Source organism: Chelonia mydas, chromosome 8 (assembly GCF_015237465.2).
Source record: "Chelonia mydas isolate rCheMyd1 chromosome 8, rCheMyd1.pri.v2, whole genome shotgun sequence".
NCBI classification, from domain to species: Eukaryota; Metazoa; Chordata; order Testudines; family Cheloniidae; genus Chelonia; species Chelonia mydas.
This window is the reverse complement of record NC_057854.1, coordinates 93,401,652-93,424,476: the sequence shown is the minus strand read 5'-3', so window position 1 is coordinate 93,424,476 and position 22,825 is coordinate 93,401,652. Positions and strand designations below refer to the sequence as shown.

The window sequence follows — 22,825 nt, the reverse complement described above, 5'->3', positions numbered from 1 at the left end:
CCCTAGGGATAGGGCTGAGTACCTGCTTCCCCTCTCTCCCCTCCACAAACCTAGGATCTGGGGGACAGGGACACCTCCCCCCCTAGGGACAGGGCTGAGACACAGCCCCTCTTCTCCCCCCATCCCCACAAACAGGGCCAGCCCTAGGGACAGGAGCAAAGAGAGGGAATATCCCCTGCCCCCCAAACACAACCACCAATGAGGAAAACCCAGAGGAGGAAACAAGTGCATACAGTCAGGTCCAGATATTGCCCTGGAAGAGTGAAGCCTGCTCCCCCACAGGAAGAGCTCTACCCTTGGTGGGGGTGGTAAGAAACCATCCCAACTGTGTTGGTCAGGAAAGCTCTCAACTGATAACTGGGCAGCAGAGCTCAGTGAGTAAAGAAACCAGAGACGCTCTCTGAGGAAGGCACTGGGCACTAACATCCAGCTATTACATGTGGCCAACACCCACCAACACTATAAGTCTGCTCCAGAAAAGAAGTCAAGATGCCTGGCAGGCTTTGTTCGCAATAAACTCCCAATGCTCTTTATTACCCACGTTCAGTTCACTTTCTTTGGCATGTTAATGAGCCTTCCAGAGTCCCTTTGATTTTCCCTCTGGTGGGAAAACAGAGCAGGCAGCCCACGTTGAGAAAAATAATCAGAGTCTGGCTGTGTCTGCATGGGGCTCAGTGGGGCATAAGCCCTAGCTCTCTTTTTGAGCCAGTTAGTGCTTGGCAGCTAATTTCCAGAGGTTGAGGGCATTGAACAGCCTGGATGAGGTGCTTTCGGTAGGAGGAGGATTTGGGGGGCTTTTGTGTTTCTCAGCAGAGTCACTGTTCACTTTGTGTTGCTCAACCAGGGCGTACTTTAATTTCCAGTAAACTGCCAGGACGCGTTCACGTGCCTGAGCAGCAAAGATACACACGGACGCCTCAGGGTCATGTATTAAGCCCCCGAGAGCTGAAACAAAAGACAAAATGTTTACTGGAAACTACAGAACTGTCATAAAAAACATTTATATCCAGAAATGCACCGCACACCGGGGTCTTTGCATATTCACATTCAGCTGTCTGAAATACCATTCCTAAAGCCCTCCCCTGCATTTCCCCCTCATCTACAGCATCTGTAACATACCCCCCTCCCCCCGGCTAGATCCTCTGCATCCTCCTACTCATCGGCAGCACCCACGGAACACTACCATAAAGTACTTAAAAGTACTTGCCTGACAGGACTTTGTTATGCTTGATGCCTAAACATGTGCTGGGTGCTTCACAGGAACTAGTCTAGACACTGTGCAGGTCCTGAAGAAATTATGATGTAAGGCCTCAATACTGCAAGTTGTTCCATGGGGGCAGATGCCTCCACCTGCAGGGAGCTTCACTGAAGTCAATGGGATTCTGCATGAGCACAGTAGTCAGATCACGAGGAACAACTTGCAGGATTGATGCATAAGTTCAGACATAACACAACAAGTGAGGATCATAAAAGGGGAGTAGGTGGGGGGAAAGGAAGAGCTAGGAAAATGGTTACATTAATAAGATCTCACATTAACTCCATGAGGCATGGACACATCTATGAATGCTCAGATGCCACTCTGGTGCATGGGATAAAAATATCTAGACAGACAGCCACCCCAAGGAGCATGGAAGAACTTACAAAGGCAGTAGTGGGAGAATTAAAAAAGGGGCATCCAAGCTGATGACGGTGGCACAGTAGTGGAGATGGTGCATGAAAGGAGATCAAATCAAATATACACTTTGGGGCTGACTGATGTAAGGCTTTGAAAGAAGCTTGAATTTGATATTGTCATAAATATAAAGGGAAGGCTAACCACCTTTAAATCTCTCCTGGCCAGAGGAAAAACCCTTTCACCTGTAAAGGGTTAAGAAGCTAAGATAACCTCGCTGGCACCTGACCAAAATGACCAATGAGGAGACAAGATACTTTCAAAGCTGGGGGGGAAACAAAGGGTCTGTCTGTGTGTGTGATGCTTTTGCCCGGAACAGAGCAGGAATGCAGGTCAGAACTCCTGTAAAGGGTTAATAAGCAATCTAGTTAGATATGCGTTAGATTCTGTTTTGTTTAAATGGCTGATAAGATAAGTTGTGCTGAATGGAATGTATATTCCTGTTTTTGTGTCTTTTTGTAACTTAAGGTTTTGCCTAGAGGGAATCTCTATGTTTTGAATCTAATTACTCTGTAAGGTATTCACCATCCTGATTACAGAGGTGATTCTTTTACTTTTTCTTTAATTAAAATTCTTCTTTTAAGAACCTGATTGCTTTTTCATTGTTCTTAAGATCCAAGGGTTTGGGTCTGTGTTCACCTATGCAAATTGGTGAGGATTTTTATCAAGCCTTCCCCAGGAAAGGGAGTGTAGGGCTTGGGGGGAAGACGTCTCCAAGTGGGCTCTTTCCCTGTTCTTTGTTTAACACGCTTGGTGGTGGCAGCATCAGGTCCAAGGACAAAAGGTAAAAATTTGTGCCTTGGGGAAATTTTAACCTAAGCTGGTAAGAATAAGCTTAGGGGGTCTTTCATGCAGGTCCCCACATCTGTACCCTAGAGTTCAGAGTGGGGAAGGAATCTTGCCAGATATGGAAGGTGAAGGGGAGCTAGTGGAGGCATTCTAAGAAGGGGGATGATACAGTCATAACACAGAGATGGTTTTGGTTCAGGATTTTGGATGGATTGGACGGGGAATAAACTGAGTATGCAAGGGACCAGACAGAAGGAGTTTGCCGTTATCAGTCTGGGAGAGGATTTGGGAGTAGGCAAGTGCTTTTGCTATTGGAGCAGAAAGGAAGAAGCAGAATTTTGAAGAGTGATGGAAGAAGCAGCAACCTGATTTGGTCATAGCATGGACATTGGAGAGGAGACAAAGATGATTCAAGGTTACAGGTCTGGTTGACAAGAAGGATGGTGGTGTTGCCTACAACATTGGAAAAAGGGAATAGAAGAGTTTAGTTCTCATTATACTGAGTTTTGAATTAATGGTGAGCCAAACAATATAAGATGTTGGAGGGTGTGTAAAAAAAGAGACTGAACTTTGAGAGATCCAGAGTGGATTTGAGCGTCATCAGTGTTGATAGAAGTGGTAGTCAAACACATGCGAGCGGGGGTGCCAACAAGAATAAAGCATAGAGGAAGAAGAGGTATAGAGTCAAACTATCACCGATACTATTTATATAGTTCCTTGCACAGCAAGAGTACTGATCTTTGTGCATATAAATCCCAGTGCCTCCTCAGACACACATACACACTCAGACACACACATACTCATCCAAGGCCATAGGAATTTAAAAATGAGGTCTTTACTTACCATTACTTATGATGTCCAAATCTTTCATTTCCATCATGTTGTCCATGTGCATAACCAGGAACCCTGAACATGCCATTAAAAGCAGGGCATTCCCATTACTCTCCCACCCTCCAATAGGGACTTCCACAGTTTTTGTCTTTCTCACAAGGATGCCCTCAGGTATTTGGACAAGTTCCTAAATCCTGAGATGGAGAAGCTAAGGAGATAGGACTTGAACAAAAAGCCCACTGAAGTCAACTGGAGTCTTTCCACTGACTCCAATGAGCTTTGGATTGGGGTCATACTGAGGGGCTGGCTTTCAAGATGATGGCATACATTTTTGTAGAGAAATTCCTATAGGAGCATCCAGGGGAATTTTGGAGGTGCCCACAGGATTAGTTGCTGATGGGTGGAGCCCTTAGGGGTATTCTGATAGCATAAAATCCAGGAGTGACTCCTGTTTCTGTATTGCACCTAATACTAAATCCTATAAGGTCAAGAAATCAGGGTATCTGGCAAAAAGCAATTAACTTGTACTACTAGAGGGAACAGCGCAACAGATTGAAAAAGTGCTTCTATGGAATTGGCTAAAGAAATGCAAATTCTTTTGTATTTACCTATGAACATGGCTGCAGCCCTTCGTAAAGAAGGCTGTGTGCTGCTGAGGTAGCACTGGCTTTGGAACAAGAACCTTTGGACATTTTCTTGACGTGTCTTCACCTAAGACATCAATAATGCACAGAATGAAAGCTTAATGACAGGGATGACCCTACACAGTCCCTCATGACCCTACCCGCACAGCCTGATAAATGGGTATCTTACTCTGTGTAAACCCTCCCTCAACCAAATCAACACACAGTTCTAACAATGAACCCAGAGATTACTTACAAGGTACTGACAGATTTCATCCACATCTTCTTGGTGATTGTGCCAGGCCTTCCTGTTGCCCACCTGTTTAGGTAGTCTCCATTCCAGGAGTCGAGAACATTCATCCAAGGCATTCTTACATTTCTACAAGACAGGATGGAGTTCCCACAGTTAAAAGACTGGGAACTGGCAATATTTTCCAACTGTTAATAACCTGCAATGAAAATGAATCTCCTGGAATTTCTTCTTCACAAGGTGATAGGGAAGCTCTAAGTTTTTTTCAGAAGGAAACACATTAGAGTAGATAGATTAGGAGAAGATTCTACATTGAAAGGTGGAGCAGGAGAAAGAGGTGTCTGGGGATAGTGATGATTGAGGCTCGGAGCTACATGACTAGGATCAATAAGGATAAGTGCAGGGTCCTGCACTTAGGATGGAAGAATCCAATGCACCGCTACAGACTAGGGACCGAATGGCTAGGCAGCAGTTCTGTGGAAAAGGACCTAAGGGTGTCAGTGGACGAGAAGCTGGATATGAGTCAGCAGTGTGCCCTTGTTGCCAAGAAGGCCAATGGCATTTTGGGATGTATAAGTAGGGGCATAGCGAGCAGATCGAGGGACGTGATCGTTCCCCTCTATTCGACACTGGTGAGGCCTCATCTGGAGTACTGTGTCCAGTTTTGGGCCCCACACTACAAGAAGGATGTGGATAAATTGGAGAGAGTCCAGCGAAGGGCAACAAAAATGATTAGGGGTCTAGAGCACATGTCTTATGAGGAGAGGCTGAGGGAGCTGGGATTGTTTAGTCTGCAGAAGAGAAGAATGAGGGGGGATTTGATAGCTGCTTTCAACTACCTGAAAGGGGGTTCCAAAGAGGATGGCTCTAGACTGTTCTCAATGGTAGCAGATGACAGAACGAGGAGTAATGGTCTCAAGTTGCAATGGGGGAGGTTTAGATTGGATATTAGGAAAAACTTTTTCACTAAGAGGGTGGTGAAACACTGGAATGCGTTACCTAGGGAGGTGGTAGAATCTCCTTCCTTAGAAGTTTTTAAGGTCAGGCTTGACAAAGCCCTGGCTGGGATGATTTAACTGGGAATTGGTCCTGCTTCGAGCAGGGGGTTGGACTAGATGACCCTCTGGGGTCCCTTCCAACCCTGATATTCTATGATATTCTATGACTGTAGGAACTTGCCTCAGCCATGTCAGGGTTGCCCTCTTGCAGGTGCAGAAGTAATGGGATCAAGCTGTCCAAGACATCCTCCTCTTTCATAAGCCCCCGACTCTTCTTCACCTTCTTGACCATTTTTCCAAACAAGGAAATGGCAGCAGAACGCACACTCTCTCTCTCCTGAGAGACACACAAACAGAGGAAGTCAACAAGACAGGGGTCTTGTTAGTGAACTGTTGTACTCCTCTTGGTTTGTAATGAAAATTACTGCACTGTTTATGCTGCTCCATGGTCCACATCAGGGCTTTTGACAAAACAATTTTTTTCACAAAAAATTTCTGTGGAAAATGTGTTTTTTGATTGAAATATGTTGGCCAAAAGATTTCAGTGGAAAATGGGAATTGCAGTGCTCCACAGGAGTTGTAGTCTGCGCCTTGTATTCCCATTCTCCTCTATGGGCCAAGGTCCCGAGTTGGACTACATTTCCCATAATTCAGCAGTTCTCAAGCTGAGGGTCGGGACTCCCAAAGTGGGTCATGACCCCTTTTTAATGGGGTCGCTAGGCTCGCTTAGACTTACTGGGGCCCAGGGCCAAAGCCCAAGCCCAATGGCTTCAGCCCTGGGCAGCGGGGCTAGGGTTGCCTGGGGCTGAAGCCCTTGGGCTTCGGCTTTGGCCGCCCCGGCCTGGGGCAGTGGGGCTTTGGCTTTGCCCCCCCCGCCCCACCTGAGAGGGGTGGGGCTTGGGCAGGCTCAAGCTTTGGTCCCCCTTCCTGGGGTCCTGTAGTATTTTTGTTGTCAGAAGGGGGTCGTGGTGCAATGAAGTTTGAGAACCCCTGCCATAATGTATCACACACAGTCTCCCTTTTTGGTAAGGGAAAGCTGTGCAACGTGGTGTTCGCGATGCATGATATACAGATACAGGGCTTGATCCTTCAAGGTGCTGAGTCCCTCATCTCCTACTGACTTCATCAATCACAGTTAAGGGCACTCAGCACCTCACAGGTCAGTATATATGATAAGAGCTGAAATCGCTCTTCTTTCAATCCTGCGACTCATTCGGTTGCACAAAGTGTGTTGTGTAATTGAATATGCCATGTACAACATGCGCAGCTGTAGCATGTGAGTATCACACCATAAACCGCTCCCATCACATGCTACAGTAGGGGCCTAACCTGTTAGGCATGGCTACAGCATAGGCTGTGCCTCCAAGTCATAGACAGCAGGGTCCACTGGGCTGGGACAGGCACAAGACAACTGTGGTGGGGCAGAAACAAGAACGAAGGGAATGAAAACAGGAAGAGTGACATTGTTTCATTTCCATTATTTGATACAACTGAGTGCTGGTGTGCAATGGACATGCTCCTCACCTCCCCTTCCCTCAGCCCTTTCACACTAAAGTGCCACAAGTCCTCCTTTTCTTTTTACTGTTGTCTTACATCATCAAAGAGGAGCCTAAGGGGACTGGTGATGCAGCCAACATAACTTGCTCCATCCAAACCTCTGAGAATCTTCTTCACATCAGCAAGAGCCTCCACAACCAGCCTCCCGTCCACTCCACACAAGCTGTTTATCATGGCTGGCACCAGGACCTTTATCTCCTATACAGAAGAAGTTGATGCAGTAACCACCCCACACTGTCTCACCAAGGATTCTGGCTTTCAGTTTAAAAAGAAAACAATCAATGTGAGACATTAATTATCAGAGAATTTTTCCAAATACTGAAAAAGCCCTCAAGAAAATGGCAAGGTTAGCTTAAAATAGACTTTCCACAGAATTCATACCCTGTTCCCTGAAAATTATAGCCTACATCACATTCTTTCCCCTCCCCAATTCACTTCTTTGTCATAGGTATGGTGTGAGGCTTTTTTTGGCTCATAATGTGTGAATATAGGAGGCAAACAATAATAAAAACCCTTTGAAACAAAGCTGACATGAGGTTTTCTTTTCCCTTTTGTGTTTATTTCATTGCTAATGAAATGACTGATTTCTGCTCACGTTTGTATATAAATGTATAATACTAGTCCTCTTTAATATAATCCCGTGGTTTTCAACCTTTTTTTCCATTTGTGGACCTCTAAGACATTTTGAATGGAGGTGTAAGACCCCTTTAGAAATCTTAGACATAGTCTATGGACCCCCAGGGGTCCGCAGACAACAAGTTGAAAACCACTATTCTAAGTAAACAACAATCAGACCCCTTAGACATAGTCCACAGATCCCCAGGGGTTTGTGGGCCACAGGTTGAAAACTACTGCTATAATCCATAAACAATTCTCAGATTACATTTTATCTGGTAATGCAGAAATTTATTTCCTACCCTGTCTCTAGTGTGCAGTGTTAGATACCCAATGAGCAGGGCCTTACAAAATTCATGGCCATGAAAAACGTGTCACAGACCGTGAAATCTGATCTCCCCCATGAATTCTGGTCTTTTGTGTGCTTTTACCCTTTACTATACAGATTTTACCGGGGAGACCAGTGTTTCTCAAATTGGGGGTCCTGACCCAAGAGGGAGTGGTGGGGGTGGGGTCGCAAGGTTACTTTAGGGGGGTCACTGTATTGCCACTCTTACTTCTGCACTGCTGCCTTCAGAGCTGGGTGGCCGGAGAGTGGCAGCTGCTGACTGAGGGCCCAGCTCTGCAGGCAACAGCGCAGAAGTAAGGGTGGCAATACCACACCATACCATCCTTACTTCTGTGGTACTGCTGATGGCAGTCTGCCTTTAGAGCTGGGCTCGTGGCCAGCAGCCGCCGCTCTCCAGCCGCCCAGCTCTGAAGGCAGCACCACCGCCAGCAAGAGCACAGAAGTAAGGATAGCAGTACTGCAACCCCTCTTCAATAACTTTGCGGACCCCCCACACTCCCACCAACTCCTTTTTGGGTCTGGACCTCTACAATTACAACACCATGAAATTTCAGATTTGAATAGGTGAAATAATGAAATTTACGTTTTTTAATTCCGATGACTGTGAAATTGACCAAAATGGACATGAATTTGGTAGTGCCCTATCAATGAGGACATGCCTCTTCCTTGAAAGTTTCACTGATATCCATAGTAGCACTTTCAAGTCCATCCAGTTAAAAGGTTTTTTTTATATGCTTTGCAAAGCTGAGATCTGGAGCAATATTAAATGCTGCTCACTGATCCCAGATCCAGGTAAATGGTTCTGGGCCTGCTTTGAAAGGGTGGGATCTGGAGCAATTCTAGATGCTGTTCACCTAGGCTTGGTCCAGGCCAGCAGTTCTAGTTCTGTACCAACAGGAATGGAATCTGTTTCACTTCCATCAGCAGTAGTTTCTTAGTGCTGAGAGAGTTACTCTAGATTTCTACTAGTGTTACTGATACTTCTGGAGCAATTACACGGATATTGATTGCGTAATGAAATGGATTCCATCTCACCTTCCCTGGCCAGTCTGCCATGGTGATCAGTCCTTTGACGCACAACGCTCGGATAATTGGATCTGGGTCAGTCAGTCCTTTCAGCAGACGGATCACAGAATATTTTTCTGGGAGCCGCTTTGCCTGTGGCATATGGAGAAGCTAAAAACACAAAGAGCAGGCCAATTACAGGCTGTAAAACAGAGGGCTGTCTGTTCTCTGGATGAACATTACCATGAAATTGTTGTAAATGCTCCAGCATGCATGAAGTCTATTTGCCATGCCTAGAGGGGAATGAAGCCTGCTCCTTGTGCTCAAGGCAGGTAAGAATTTCATTCCATATGTTTATAGACTATCCCTCAGTGGGCATGAAGTCTACTCCATGCACCAACAACAAGTGCAAAAACCGTCCCTTGTGTCTGCAGTGGGCATGATGCCCATTCCTTGGGCTGACATAACGAGATTTTTTGAGATTATGCGGGTGAATCATAAGCTACCCAAGCAATGATCTCAGACCACTCGCTCGTGTGTGGGAGTCAGCGTGCTGGCCACACCCCCTTTCTGCTGTGCAACAGCTTTGTTGTTCCCATGCAAGCACCAGCCATGAAATTCTGGCCCCAACCAAGTCCAGGGGAGTTTGCAATAGACTAGGGCTGAGCTTCACTTTGGAACCCTAAGTGTAGGTCAATACTGGCTCCTCCCATTCCAGCCCCCCAGCAGTTACAAGGGAACTGGTGATTAGTTCTCAAGGAGAACGTTTAATGTCTTCACCTTGGCACCAAATACTCCTATTTTGTTTCTACAGAGTGCTCACTGCTAATATTTATTTAGAGGTATTTCTACTATGCTTACCACAGTACCTGAGAGCTCAAGGGCTGTCTCTCTAATCCCTCCATATCAGTAAAACCATGGCTAGTCGTTAGATTCTCTTAGAACTACACACATCCATCACAAGGTAAAGGAAATTTACAAACATTCTTCTCCTTAGCTCGGACAATGAAAAACCTATAGGTCAGGTATGAGCTGTAGCAGCAGGTGGCAATAAGAGTTGGAACTATACACACATTTTGCAGAAGGAAAAAGGCACTTGGGATACACACTGGACAAACATTTCAAAATAATTTGCCATTACGAAGGTGCTTGACTGTCCTAAAGGCCAAAATTCTCAAACATGGGTGCTTAAAGGTGGGCATCTAACTCCATATTTATGGACTCAATTAAGCAGCTTGATTTTCAGAGGTGCTGAGCTCCTGCAACTACAGACTGCACTGGGAACTCCAGGTGCTCAGCACTTATGAAAATTGGGCTACTTATTCAGGTGCCTAAAGACAGAGTGGGTACTCAAAGCTAGGTACCCACATCTGAGAATTTTGGCCTGTCTATAAAAGATACTTACATACTATAAACCTACATTTAGGAAAAGAGAGGGAGCACAAACCAAAGCACAGGACTAAAAGGTTTCTATTCTGGTCTCTGCCACAGACTTCTTTATGTGACTTGGGGAGTTAAGGCCTTGTTGACGCAGTTTCCCCATCTGTAAAATGGGGTTGATAACACTCATCTACCTCAATGTGCTGCGGTGGGGAGAAATGTTCAAAGGACCCTGAGATCCTCAGAAGGAAGATGCTGTAGAAGGGCAAAGTATTATCACTATTTCTGACACACGCACATAGTCTCTTGAACACTCTCAAAGGCTATTCAGGCTTCCCCCAAATGCTCAGTGAATCAGATATAGGAGACACTTGGAGTCTGAGGTCAGCTGATGAGCCTAGAAAGGGAAGATGCAGCTCATGCTCTTTTGTACCACAATAGATGCAAGCCAATAACTTTTACCTCAATGAAAAAGGCCATCGCTGTGAGCTTGTGCTGTTTATCACCTCGTTCGAGGAACGGGACCAGAAGGTACAGGATCCGCCACAGCTCACAGCAAGAATAGTGGACCATGGCTCTGTGGGAGCAAACAGATGCCCTTATTACGGAGGAGGTGAGTCAGCGTGTGTGTGTGTGTGTGTGTGTGTGGAAGTTGGCAGAAGGGAGGGATGGGGGGAAGTTGGCAGAAGGGAGGAATGGGGAGATCTCTCAAGAGCAAAGCTCTTGCCTCTCACCTTGCAAGCAGGCCTACCCCGCGATGGTGCTCCTCAGAGCTAGTGAGCAGTTCCCAGCCTCCCTCCTTCTCAACAGAGGTGAACTCATAGTGGCATCCCATTTTTAGGAGAAGGGTCTTCACGGTCTTCACAACACAGCTGCATTCAGAGCAAAACCCATATTAAAGCAACACCGGCCTTGCTCAGAGCAATCCTCTATCCCATCGCCCCAGATACCTGCATTGTGTCAAGACGGGACTCGCTGTGCACTGCGATGTCATAGAGATGGCAACCCCAACTCTGCACTCCATGTCCAATGCACAGTCACTGCACTGAGGCCTAAAACAGGCAGCATGGCCAGCCCGGTACTGCACACGAGACCTCCAAGGCCAAGCCCACACGGCTCCCATGCTGTACTTGCACTGCTATAACTGAGCCATTGAGCCCAACACCATGCTGCGTGTAAGCATACTGCACATACACGAAACTGCACTATATCAGTGACACCCCACCCTGCACAGCACACGTGCACAGAGCTGTAACATCACTGCTTGTAAGAGGGAGGAGCATTGGGGTGCTGAGGGGTGGTTTCACTGGTGTGACCGTATGGAAAGCATGGAGCTACGATAGAGTCCTATAGATAATTATTTATTTGTATTACAGTAGCACCTAGGAGCCCCAGTCCTGGACCAGGACCCCATTGTGCTAGGCGCTGTACAAAGCAAGAAATGAAAGATGGTCTCTGCCCCAAACAGGTTACATCTCAGCATGAGACGAGGCAGACAGACAGAGCCAAGCAAACAATGAGCCAATCCCAGGCCGCATGGCAGGCAGTGGTCTCAGCACCCCAGCAGCCTGATTGCTGTCGAGCTTTTTGTCAGCATCGTGGCAAAGGAGCGTTTAAAGAAGGGATTGGAAGTAGCTTGGCGGATGTGTATGCGGAACGCCACCCAGGTGGGAGGGTCAGTGAAGGTGCTTGTTTGACGGAGGCTGGCACTGGGGGCTGACTGGAGGTAAGAGTCGACCTCTCAATAGTGAATGAAAGATGATATGGATAAAGGATGGTGTCCCTAGCCTTTGTGTGCCAGAAGCTGGGAATGGGCAACAGGGGATGGGTCACTTGATAATTATCTGTTCTGTTCACTCCCTCTGGGGCACCTGGCACTGGCCACTGTCGGAAGACAGGATACGGGGCTAGATGGACCTCTGGTCTGACCAAGTATGGCCGTTCTTATGCTCTTATGATAGGGAGGGTGGGGACAGGCCATAAAAGGCCTGGAACATGATGACAAGTAACCTATCCAGGCAGCTGAACCCAGGGAGGAGTCTGATATATACAGTTAGCATCTCGACCTTTCAGTAGTTACCATGCAGGGATGAGCTCCTTCCTGGAGACCCCACTGTCGGACAGGCTGAGCCCAATGCTATAGTGCACCTGAACAAGCAGGGCCATCAGGAGGCGGGGATAGAAGCGTGTCACTGTCTGTGTGCACATGGATACAGATAACACCTCGCACAGAGCACTGGCTGCCTGAAGGAGGGAAACAAATGCAGGTAAAATCCTCTGCCTCTCCCCAGCACTTCTATTTCCTATCCAGTCCTCGGTTGCATGCTGCTTAGCCCAGGGCTTTGCCAGTAAGAAGAGGTTGCATTGTTTTGTCATGGTACCCCCACCCGTTCGCTTAATGCTCTACATTGCCATGCAGGAGACCAGGTGTTCAATGCCAAAGAAGAGGCAGCATGGCCTAATGGACAGAGCACTGGACTGGGATTCAGGAAGCCTGGATTCTGTTCCCAGATCTGCCACTGGCCTACTGGGTGACCTTAGGCAAGTCACTGCCACACTCTGTGCCTCAGTTTCCCCATCTGTGAAATGGGGATAATGATACTGACTTCCTTTGGAAAATGCTTTGAGTCCTACTGACCAGGACCAGCTATATCTGGGGCTGCTACCAAAGTGGGGTGCTCAGGCCTTGGAGAGAGGAAGCTCTATGGAGATGGGAGGCAGTGCACCTACCCTCTGACAATGGAGGCAGGAGCTAGCCTGCTTGGACCCTGAGCAGGAGAAAAGAGGAGAGGGAGAAGGTGGAGTGCTGCAGACAGTGGGAGGAGACTGACTGCTCAGTCCCTGTTGCGGAAGCAGAGGGAATGGCACCAGTGAGTCCTCTCCAGGTCGTTAAGTAGTAGCTAAATGGGCTCCACAGGGAGCTTTATCCAGCCGTGTATGACAAGACAGTTGGTGTCTGGGACACAGCATTTCCTGAGGAAGGCAAAGAAATGGAAAACGGGAGCATTTTCAGGGCTCTGCCAGAGATACAGGGCAGCTCTCCCCATCCCTTCCCCAGGGAGAATTCACAGCAATACATCCCTCAGACGAGGACCTCTCTCCTCTTTGAAGGAAGAGGAGAGTCATGTGTGAATAGTTTCTTACAGCTATAGGTATGAAGAAGGCTTTATCCTCAGAGGTGCTTGGCCTCTCCTGCAGCTCCTTCAGCAGCACGTCCAGAAGTCTGTGGGAGTGACAGATTGCCTCTGTTTTGGCCAGTGTTCTCCACATCCCAGCTGCATCTCTACGAGTTGAGACAGACAGTTGCATGCCGGATCGGATACACATAGCTCTGCCAACACTACAGTCTGACTGGACAAATGACATCTAAGCTAGGGTCAGGGACTCCATCGGAGAGATGGTGACTACAATGGGGCCTCATCCCAGATACCAAGAAAACAAAACTATGTACCTAAAGCACTAAGTGACCCATGTTACATGTTCCATCACCTTGAGATAACATGGTGGGCTGAGACCACTGTCAGACCTGCAGTCTCCTAGAAGATAACCAGCCATGTTTTTTACCTAAAAGATACATTCAGGTCACACACATGCACGTGGGGTTGTCACAGATGACTGCTGGTTCTACACATATACCTCGCCACACTGCAGACCTAGTGTCTACTTGGGTTGGGGGATGTACCATCACAAATACACCCTTGCCATGAACAGACCATTACTTCCTGCAATGCGCGGGGGCTCCCAGCCGACTGTGTCCTGCTACCACCGGTACGGAATCTCCCACTCCTGGGAAGGATCGTCATGGAGGTGGAGACAAAGCACCTATGACAATATTTGCAGTCTTTAGATTCCCTTCCCCCTGGGTTTAGAACGGGGTATGGGACTGAAGCTGCACAAGTGGCACTGGCTGATTGTCTCTTGGCTACAGCTGAAGACAACATGTCCACCTGGATTTTATTAGGTCAGTCAGCTGCCTTCGATATGGTGGATCATGAAGTGTGCTTAGGAGCAGATGGAACCCATTTGAAGTGGCTTTGCTCCTATATACATGGCATGGCTGAGAGAGTGATTACGGTGAATAGTTTGTCCACCCCCCAGACTGATCTTCTGTGGAATACTGTAGAGTTCTGCCCTCACTTCTTGTTTCATGTGTGCACAAGGCTGCTAGGTGGGTGACAAAGGAAACATGGGCAATGGTGCCAGCTCTTTGTGGACAATACCAGCTGGATATCATCATCATTACAGCTGATTCGCTGGTGAAGGGGACTGGATGGCCCCAGGTCTACAGGAGACTTGAGCTTGGATGAGGCCGAGCTGGCTGAGATTCAGCCCAGACAGGGCAGAGAGATTGTTGGAAGGTTGTGGGACACAACCAGAAAAACTGACTAGAATCACATCACCTCCACTAACCTCAATGAGGGACGACCATTATTTTTGAGTCAGTGTACAGCTCTGGGGTCGTACTAGACTCAAGGCTACTACTGAAGCCTAGGGCACAGCCATGCCAAAGGGCTTTCTCATCTTGCTTGGTAAGCCAAGTGTGACCTTTGGTTTGGACATGGGCACTTTGCTGATCTTATCTGTCACCTTGAGGTTAGACGCCTGTAATCCACTTGCCCCTTGGGGCTACATCTTGATACCATTCAGGAGCGAAAGTTGGTCCAGAATGCAGCAGTTCATTTCCTGAATGGAGCTTGACGCTGCAAGCACATCACCTTGGTGTTCTAGGAGCTGCACGTGGGCTTCCAAGTGGAATTCCAGGGTGTTGGTACTGTGACACTGCACCCCATATTCTTCACAGTGATATTATGATGATACGATTATGACACAATTATGATGTATTTTACGCAAGATAGGTCACGTGAGATATCATTGAAAACGCTATGATTTGCGGAATATGATTATCCTATTTGTATGCATGTATCATTTTTGTATCTGAAGTCAGGAATATTGACTATGTATCTGTATTTCAAATGTGTTTACACCTGGGGAACGCCCACTAGGCAAAAGCCTCTCAGTCTAGGTGGCTGGCTGGGAAGGGCCCATTCAAGTTAATGAGCCATTAGAGAGAACAATAGGCCTTCGGAGAAGCTTATCCCCCGCCTGGGGCACCTTCCTGAGGATGCTACAGACAGCCTCCAAGGAATAGCTGCTGTGACACTACAGGTATATGTGACCTGGTCACCTGGTGCTGGACTCCATCTTGGGATGTCAGTATTTTTCCAATGACTGGCATGGGAACCAAACTTTGAAACAAAGGATTCCTTCCATATGCAAAAGCGATATAAGCAGGGGAGTGACATCATCAGAGTTCTTCACTAACTCCCCCACCCAAGGAGACTCCTGGAAACATCTGAGGAACAAAGACTGAACTGTGGGAAGTGCTGGACCCAGACTAAAGGGATTTTTAGCCTGTGAATAGAACACCTGGGGATTTCAAGCTGTAAGCAAGTGCAGCTTGCCCCTTAAGAATCTACAGCCTGCTTGTATCATCACTTGAGAATTTGCTAGTCATATCAAGCTATGTAGTACATTACGCTTAGGTTGCGTTTTTTGTTTATTTGCTAGGTAATCTGCTTTGATTTGTTTGCTATCCCTTATAATCACTTAAAATCTATCTTTTGTAGTTAATAAGCTTGGTTTTGCTTTATCTAAAACTAGTGTGTCCCCAGTGTGTGGAAGTCATAACTCGGGGCAGAAAACTGTTGCACTTCCTCTCCACATTGAAGGAGGGGGCGAATTTCATGAGCTTACGCTGTACAGTTCCCTGTGCAGCGCAAGACGGTATAATTTTGGGTTTACACTCCAGAGGAGGTGTGTGCCTGAACAGCTGGGAAGTACCCTAGCTGGAGTCTTCCCATGCAGTAGCTAGTCACAGCATCTGCATGTAACTGCAGCTGGGTGTGTCCCTACCTGCATGTGTGCTGGTGAAAGTGCAGGCTGGAGCGAGCGTGTCACAGCAGTGCAGTGTAAAAGAGAGCCCAGGCTGGTGGGTCAAGGGGGCTCAGTGGTACCCCACTTCCTGGTGGCACTCCCGGGGGGAACCCATCATGGGTACCAACAAAGAAAGCCCTGTACTTCTGGGTTACCTGGGAGTCCATCTCTCCCCATAACATATTGCCATAGCTGCAGCTTCTGAAAGCCCTCAAGCTGCAACACCCTTGATACAGAACAGTGGAAGCTGTGGAATGGATTTTCCCTCTTGGTCTGCTGCAGCCTGGACTGGTCACCCTTCGGAACACACCGCAAAGCCCATCTTTTACCCTGGCTGTCTGGGGAGCAGACAGGATACGGGTCGAAGAGGGTTATTCAATGGCCTGGGGAAATCATGTTTTGGGACTATATCTGACGGTAGCTGTGGGGGGGCAGGGGCAGTGGACTTCAGCCATCTACTCTGATTTTTCCCCCCCCAACTACTGAGAATTTTAAGTTGTGGTTAGAGGCACCCAGAGAGGCACCTAGGGAGAGCATGTTCAGCATCTGGAGGCAATGGTACCAGTGCACACAAGAACCCATGTGCACATGCAGATTTTTGTTTTTCAAGCACAGGCAGCTGTATGTGTGGTCATGCGCCAGTTCTGCAGACTGAGAATTTAGCCTCAGGTGCTCTCCTCTGTGGGATTTCCCCCCTTCCACTCATTGCAAGCAAGCGAGTGACACACACCGAATAGCATAGTTAGCATGTCACATAAGGCATCTGGGCAAATCTGTGATTTGTGCCATTATGGGATGGAAGCCAGAGGGGGTATCATTTCTCAGTGGTTAGTGGTGTAATCTAACCCTGCAAGAAAGACATTTTCTGCACAGCAAGGAAGCTACTGCCAGTCTGAGACCTCTCAGGAGGAGGGGAAGGAATAAGGAATCCAAAGAGTGAGCTGTCAGTATCCTGGTCATTAGGAAGTTTCATACCTGTCCAGCGGAAGCGGACATTTTAGAAGGGCTTTGGACACTTCTTCCATGAAAGCACGAGCCAGGAGGCATAAGGCCATCATCACTACCTGTCTGGCATGGGAATGATGGATGGCTCTGAGCTGGGAGTGGATCCTGTCCACAATCTTTGGCACCTAGAAGAAAACAATACAGCTCAGAGTGTGTGTGCGTGCACATATGTAAGGGGTTCCTTCTGGGATAAGAATCAGAGCATAATAGGGCAGACACTATTAATGAAAGCAATTCCACCTTTCTGGAGAGCACATCAAGCATCATTATAGAAGACCTCTAACTTTGCCTGGTCCTTCTCCTTGCCAAGGCAGGAGTGTTCCCAGTGATAGATTTTCTAGTCTTTTGTAGGAGAGATTGATAGCTACAAACAAAGTTGAAGAGCAAATCAGTAGGACTTCTTTAACCAGAACAAGGGGGAACTGCAACAGCTTGAAGAGAACCCCCTGTGCTTCCAGATGCAGTCTTCAAGTCCTGAGACAATGGAACAAAGGCTCATTTCCCAGCTTTAGACAGTCCACTTGCAACACTTAAAATATCAGCATCACAATGAAGAAAGAGTCCCGCTGACAGTACCCCAGGACAGGAGATTCTAAATGCTCCCCAACTCCCAAGAGCCTAATACCTTCATCTGTATCTTATGCTTGTACTTCTCCAGGATTACATTCAGAATAGTCTTTGATGCTTCAATGGTGCTCTCATTGGCCTTCTTCAGGCTTTCTACAGCTGTCAGGAGAAGGTCTGCCATCTGGTCTGGGCTGAGAAATTGTCCAAATCCCTGGAAGAACACAACCAAAGCACCTGATGTAGGTGACCTAGCTGGACACCAACTCTGCCGCTGGCACAATTGATAAGCAGAATCCAGACAAGGACAAGTTTGGCTTTTTTCAACTTATTTAAGAATGAGCTGCCTCCAACAATTTCAAGGCCATTCAACCTTACCAATGCTTCACAAGAGCTCAACTGCTCTGGTGTGTGATGCATTCAACCTTCAACTTTTTCCTGAGCTGCGTGTATGGGATCCTGTAAACAAATACCCTTGGGAGTATTATTTAGTCACTGCTTCAAACCAAATACTCCCGTAGATATTGTTTAGTCACTAGTTCAAACTATTCAGTCAGTGAGGCCAACCAAGCTTCATAGGTATCTTCTTTTGTGCTCACTGAGCCTTAGATAAAGGACAGGTAGTTATTCTGTGAAATATAGATGAAAGGAAAGTATTATGGCTGACAGGCTCTGAGCAACAGCTGGTCAGGAATTTTCTGTTCAATTTTTCCTCACAAGAAAAAAAATTGAAATATTTCAGTTTGACATTAATCTGTATCCACCTGTGCTGCCGCACTATCTCATGAGAGTTCAGGTGCCCCCATTTTCCTCTATGGGCTGGGTTACAACTCCCATGATGCACCCCGGATCCCCCTCTGGCTGAACTGCCACAGTGCATTACAGGAAATGTAATCCACCTGGGGATCCTGGACCATGAAAGGGAATGGGGGCAAGAGGCACCTGAACTACAACTCCCATGAAGCACCGTGGCAGCTTGATGCAATTAAATGTCAAATTGAGCCAAAATAAAGTATTTTGATATTTCCAAATTGAAATATTTTGGAACTTTCCATTCTGTGAAAAATGTTGATATTTAAATTTTTCATTCCAAATTGGGATGAAAAATGTTGAAATATCAGAATTTTCCACAGGACAGAAATTCCTATTTTCAGCCTGCACCGCTCTGCACTGTATATAGAGAGGTACAACACTGGGAACACACATGCAGGGTGTAATGAAAAGTATTTCTGGCTGTGTTGAGGATTCACCTTAACAATTTCAGAGATGTTCTGACAAGTCCTGGTGGGCTCGTAGATACCCAAGATCTCTTTGGGCATTTGATGTAGCACTGCTGTCACAGACCCCATCTTCCTCTCAGGTTCTAGGAGAAGACAATACGTTTGGGAAAGGTGGAGAGTCCAGAGGAGAGCAACAAAAAAAGAGGTCAGGTTTTCTAAACCTTTTATATGAGGAAAGGTTAAAAAAAAAAACTGGGCATGTTTGAGATAAGAAGACTGAGGAGGGGACCTGATAACAGATATGTTAAGGGCTGTTATAAAGAGGGTGGTGATGAATTGTTCTCCATGCCCACTGCAGGTATGACAAGTAATGGGCTTAATCTGCTGCAAGGGAGATTTAGGGTAATATTAAGAAAAACTTTCTAACTCTAAACACAGCTAAACTCTGGAATAAGCTTCCAAGGGAGGCTGTGGAATCCCCATCCTTGGAGGTTTTTAAGAACAGGTTGGACAAACACCTGTCAGGGATGGTCTAGGTGTACTCAGTCTTGCTTCAGTGCAGAGAGCTGGACTTCATGATTCTCAAGGTCCCTTCCAGCCCTTCATTTCTATGATTCTATGTTTGAAAGGCTTCCCATTTTGCCCTTAAATGACTGGCTTCCTCCCATTCTCATTCATGTTCCTGAACCATAGCTGCACTTCAGGCTTGAAGTCACAGTGCTTGAAGGAGCAGCAGGTCTGTTGTGTAACAAACACCCTACCATGGAAAATATCTAACAGCCTTATCCTATTCCCTAGAGAATATTCTTCACTGGTTCTTTCCCTCAAAACATTACACACTCGCAGTGACCTACAGATAGCTTAGTTCCTGTGGCATACTCTGCCCTTACCCCCCTTTACAAAATATACCCCTTTTAAATGTAACCTTCATTAACAGTGGCCCTGCTCTCCATCCATCCCTCCATGAGTATTATAGTGCCACCCACCAACACAGCATCTGAGCACCTTCCACAGAAACTCAACTGCAGCAGCAAAGTCCCTAGCGGGCTCTCACCTAAAGACCTATTGGGGTTTCTAAACTAATCCGTTTATAGCATAGAGAAGGGAAGATGGTCGTCTGCTTACAAGCTGTGTTCTAGCCTAGTTCTCCAAGAAGACACCTGTTCCTAAAGGGACTCATCATCGTGTTAGGGTTCGTGTCCAGCTGTACACAGGCAGGAGCTTTGGGTCCTCTGCGTTTGGAAAGCCCCCTCTTACCCTTTTGGCACCACATGAGGGAGTAGAGGAAATACAAGCCTTCCATAGCCTGGCGGCCAATCTCCTTCTCCGGGTCACCAACACGCAGGGCCAGCCGTCCAATCAGGATCCCCAGCCTGGGGAACTCGTGTGATATCTGAGTGAAAATCAAAGGGGGAAGGAAACAGTATGTTGGTTTGGTGGACAAAGAGAACCTGTCATCAGTAGCCATAAATGTGCCACACAAGGGGAAAAGAGCATGGCATCAGGCTACCAGGGGTCAGAGATCACTCACACAGAACTTAGGATGCTCGACTGCCGCTTGTAACAGGCAGACACTGGTTTTCACAGCCCTCGCTCGCTCATGAGCTTTCTCTGATGTCATCCAGTGGCCCAAGTGCTGCAGGAATAAGCAAGAGAGGCCTGTGTTAGAAACTGCAGAACACGGGCATGTGTTGCAGTGAACCCTGAAAGCTGATCTCTCTCTGACCTGATCACCACAGTATTAACCAGATAGGCTGTCTGAGTCCTGCTCCCTTGCAGGATTTGTGTCACAGACAATCCCCCTGACACATACCCCTATAAAGAGGTAAATCTGGCTTTAGCACCATACGGTTCACCCCTGTGTTCATCAGGATTGCAGTGTCCTGTAATCAGCCTACTGTGTTGAGGGACTGCTGCAATATTCCATCCCTCCAAAGGGCTGGTCCCATTCTCCTTCTGAGCCCTTTGTCATGTCCAGAGACTCAGATAAGACTCAGGTAGATCTCACAATCCTCCCCATCCCTGGGCCTCAGGGACTTTCTAGGTAGGAAGCAAGAGAGTGAGTCTCCTCTGAATACCGCTCCCCCATCCATGGATCACTCAATCCCTCTGGAGAGGAAGGGAGGAGTGGGTTCCTCTGCACCTGAGAGCCATTCCTACTTTTCCAGGTCTGATAGCCTCTGTAGGAAGGAGGGTGAGAGTCTTTGCTATTTCACTTCTGGTTTCAAACTCGCCCAGCTAGACAGGAGACCCCAGAGTTAATGCTCCACAATCTGATGCTAGAGACCCACCTTCCATTCCCATTCCTCTGAGAGAGGGACAGGGGAAAGGGAGAGCCTTGCCATAGCTGTCAGTGACTGGAAGGAAGGACAAAGGGAGTCCTTGGCTGTGAAGAACAGGACGAGCCTCCTGAAAAGCTATATCAGATTTCCTTTCCCTTGTTTTCAATTGAAATGACTTTTTTCTACTGCCCTGAAGCAGCTAACACTACACGTGATCTCCGCTCTATGGAGCAAGATGTAGGGTCCCATTCGAGAGACAACAACAGAAACACAAACCCTCCCGTCTCTCCCTCGTACCCTCCCCTCCTCACACCGCCACAAGATGACACTTCCCCCACCCTCTGCCCGTACCAGCTCAATGCTGCTTACATCCAAGAAGTTCTGCAGTTCAGCTGGGGTTGGCTTCTCTGACAGGAGAGCTCTCAGCATCACTTCCAGGGCATCCACAGTCTGGTTGTACAAATCCTGAAAAGACAAAGAAGAGCCGCAGCACTTGGCATCAGACAAAGCCTGTGACGTCTAGGAGCCTGTCTGTGGGGGTCTTGTGACACCGCACACATGCTTTACAATCTCTGCTTCAGACCCCTCCATTGGCTGTTACTGCCAGGAGGCCTGATATGAAACCAGATTCTTGGTCATTCTCAGCAGAGGGCTCCATCAGCAGCATGGCGTAGGACAGGGAAGTTGCAACACAATCACTGGGCTCTGGACACTGTTCGTGACCCAAAGCCCAGCAAGGACTCAGCTTCAGGGTGTAATCGTCTCAGCAGGGTGGAGAGAGCTCCTCCTTGCTCTGTTATCTCCAGTCTTTTTTCTACCTCACACCATGCACATGCCTCTTACTCACCAGGCACCAGGGGGAAAGCTTTTCTAATCAGCTCTAGGCAAACCAAACTTCCCTGGAGAAAGAACTTTGATGTGCTAGGAAGGCTTGTGCGCACCAAAGACCCTGTGAGCTATGGTGATTAGAGCTGCAGCTCCCGGGAGGGACACCCAAGCTGGACAAGTCAAAGGCTGGGGACCAGATGAAAAGCAGTCCATGGGTCCTCCAGGTTGGGAGTCAAGTGATAGGCCAACCACCTATCCTCCTAGAAAGGAGTTAAGCTACAGAAACACAACTTCCCAAAGTTCTGCAGAAAAAAAGATGGAACTATCTGGGCCATGTGTTAAGAATGAAGCCAGTGTGTCTGCCATGGCAGGTGTGCCATTGGGCAGCTGGAGGAACATAGGAAAGGGGCTGCCTTAAAGAACCCCTACATCAAACAGGACCTTGAGAGGGACCCTGATGAGACGTAACACATGGAGGACATGCAGAGAATGGCCCAGGATACACAGGGATGGCCGAGCCTTGTTTGTGCCTAAGCAACATTTGATGGTGCAGGAAGGATTCAGATTCTAGGCAAGCCAAGGGAGTGGGTGTAAATCAACCAAAGGACACAGAGGCAATGTGCTCAGAGGAGGACAATGAATTACCTTCACATTTACTTTGTGGCCTTCCTGCCTTTGCAAGGCCTCGATTGAGGGCAGGGCAAAGATGCTGGCAACGCAGACAATGACCACATCCAACTTCTCTTTACCTTCCAGAGGCGGCTTCACTTTGCTAGTAGAAAAATAAGCACCCATTGGCATTCCTGCTGTGGAAGGGGCACCAGGATTTCATTTCTGTCACTGTGGGACCGTGAGAAAGGAAGGGAAAACGTGGCCGACAGAGGTTTGTGCTAATGCTTTCGGCATAAAGGAGCAGCATGGAT

General features: G+C 47.5%; 1 protein-coding gene across 17 annotated transcripts in view; it reads right to left on the bottom strand.

The window, feature by feature from the left end:
- Positions 1–506: 506 nt before the first annotated feature.
- Positions 507–22,825, bottom strand: part of MROH7 (maestro heat like repeat family member 7) — a 29,313-nt gene continuing 6,994 nt past the window's right edge. For 4 of the 17 annotated variants that reach the window (XM_037906327.2, XM_043552758.1, XM_037906336.1 and 1 more), the window contains 18 exons: positions 22,548–22,674; positions 21,426–21,539; positions 20,324–20,428; positions 20,050–20,185; positions 18,823–18,935; positions 17,634–17,786; positions 16,979–17,133; positions 13,214–13,352; positions 12,150–12,313; positions 10,804–10,941; positions 10,532–10,646; positions 8,720–8,860; positions 6,757–6,918; positions 5,345–5,500; positions 4,172–4,294; positions 3,901–4,003; positions 3,305–3,367; positions 507–945 (listed from right to left, as the gene is read on the bottom strand). In XM_037906327.2, the coding sequence (XP_037762255.1) occupies positions 710–945; positions 3,305–3,367; positions 3,901–4,003; positions 4,172–4,294; positions 5,345–5,500; positions 6,757–6,918; positions 8,720–8,860; positions 10,532–10,646; positions 10,804–10,941; positions 12,150–12,313; positions 13,214–13,352; positions 16,979–17,133; positions 17,634–17,786; positions 18,823–18,935; positions 20,050–20,185; positions 20,324–20,428; positions 21,426–21,539; positions 22,548–22,674 (2,443 nt within the window). In that variant the 3' untranslated portion in view covers positions 507–709. Of the gene's footprint in view, positions 1,383–3,304; positions 3,368–3,900; positions 4,004–4,171; positions 4,295–5,344; positions 5,501–6,756; positions 6,919–8,719; positions 8,861–10,531; positions 10,647–10,803; positions 10,942–12,149; positions 12,314–13,213; positions 13,353–16,978; positions 17,134–17,633; positions 17,787–18,822; positions 18,936–20,049; positions 20,186–20,323; positions 20,429–21,425; positions 21,540–22,547; positions 22,743–22,825 lie in introns of all 17 variants that reach the window. The other 13 variants (XM_037906329.2, XM_037906328.2, XM_037906335.1 and 10 more) reach the window with 13 other exon arrangements.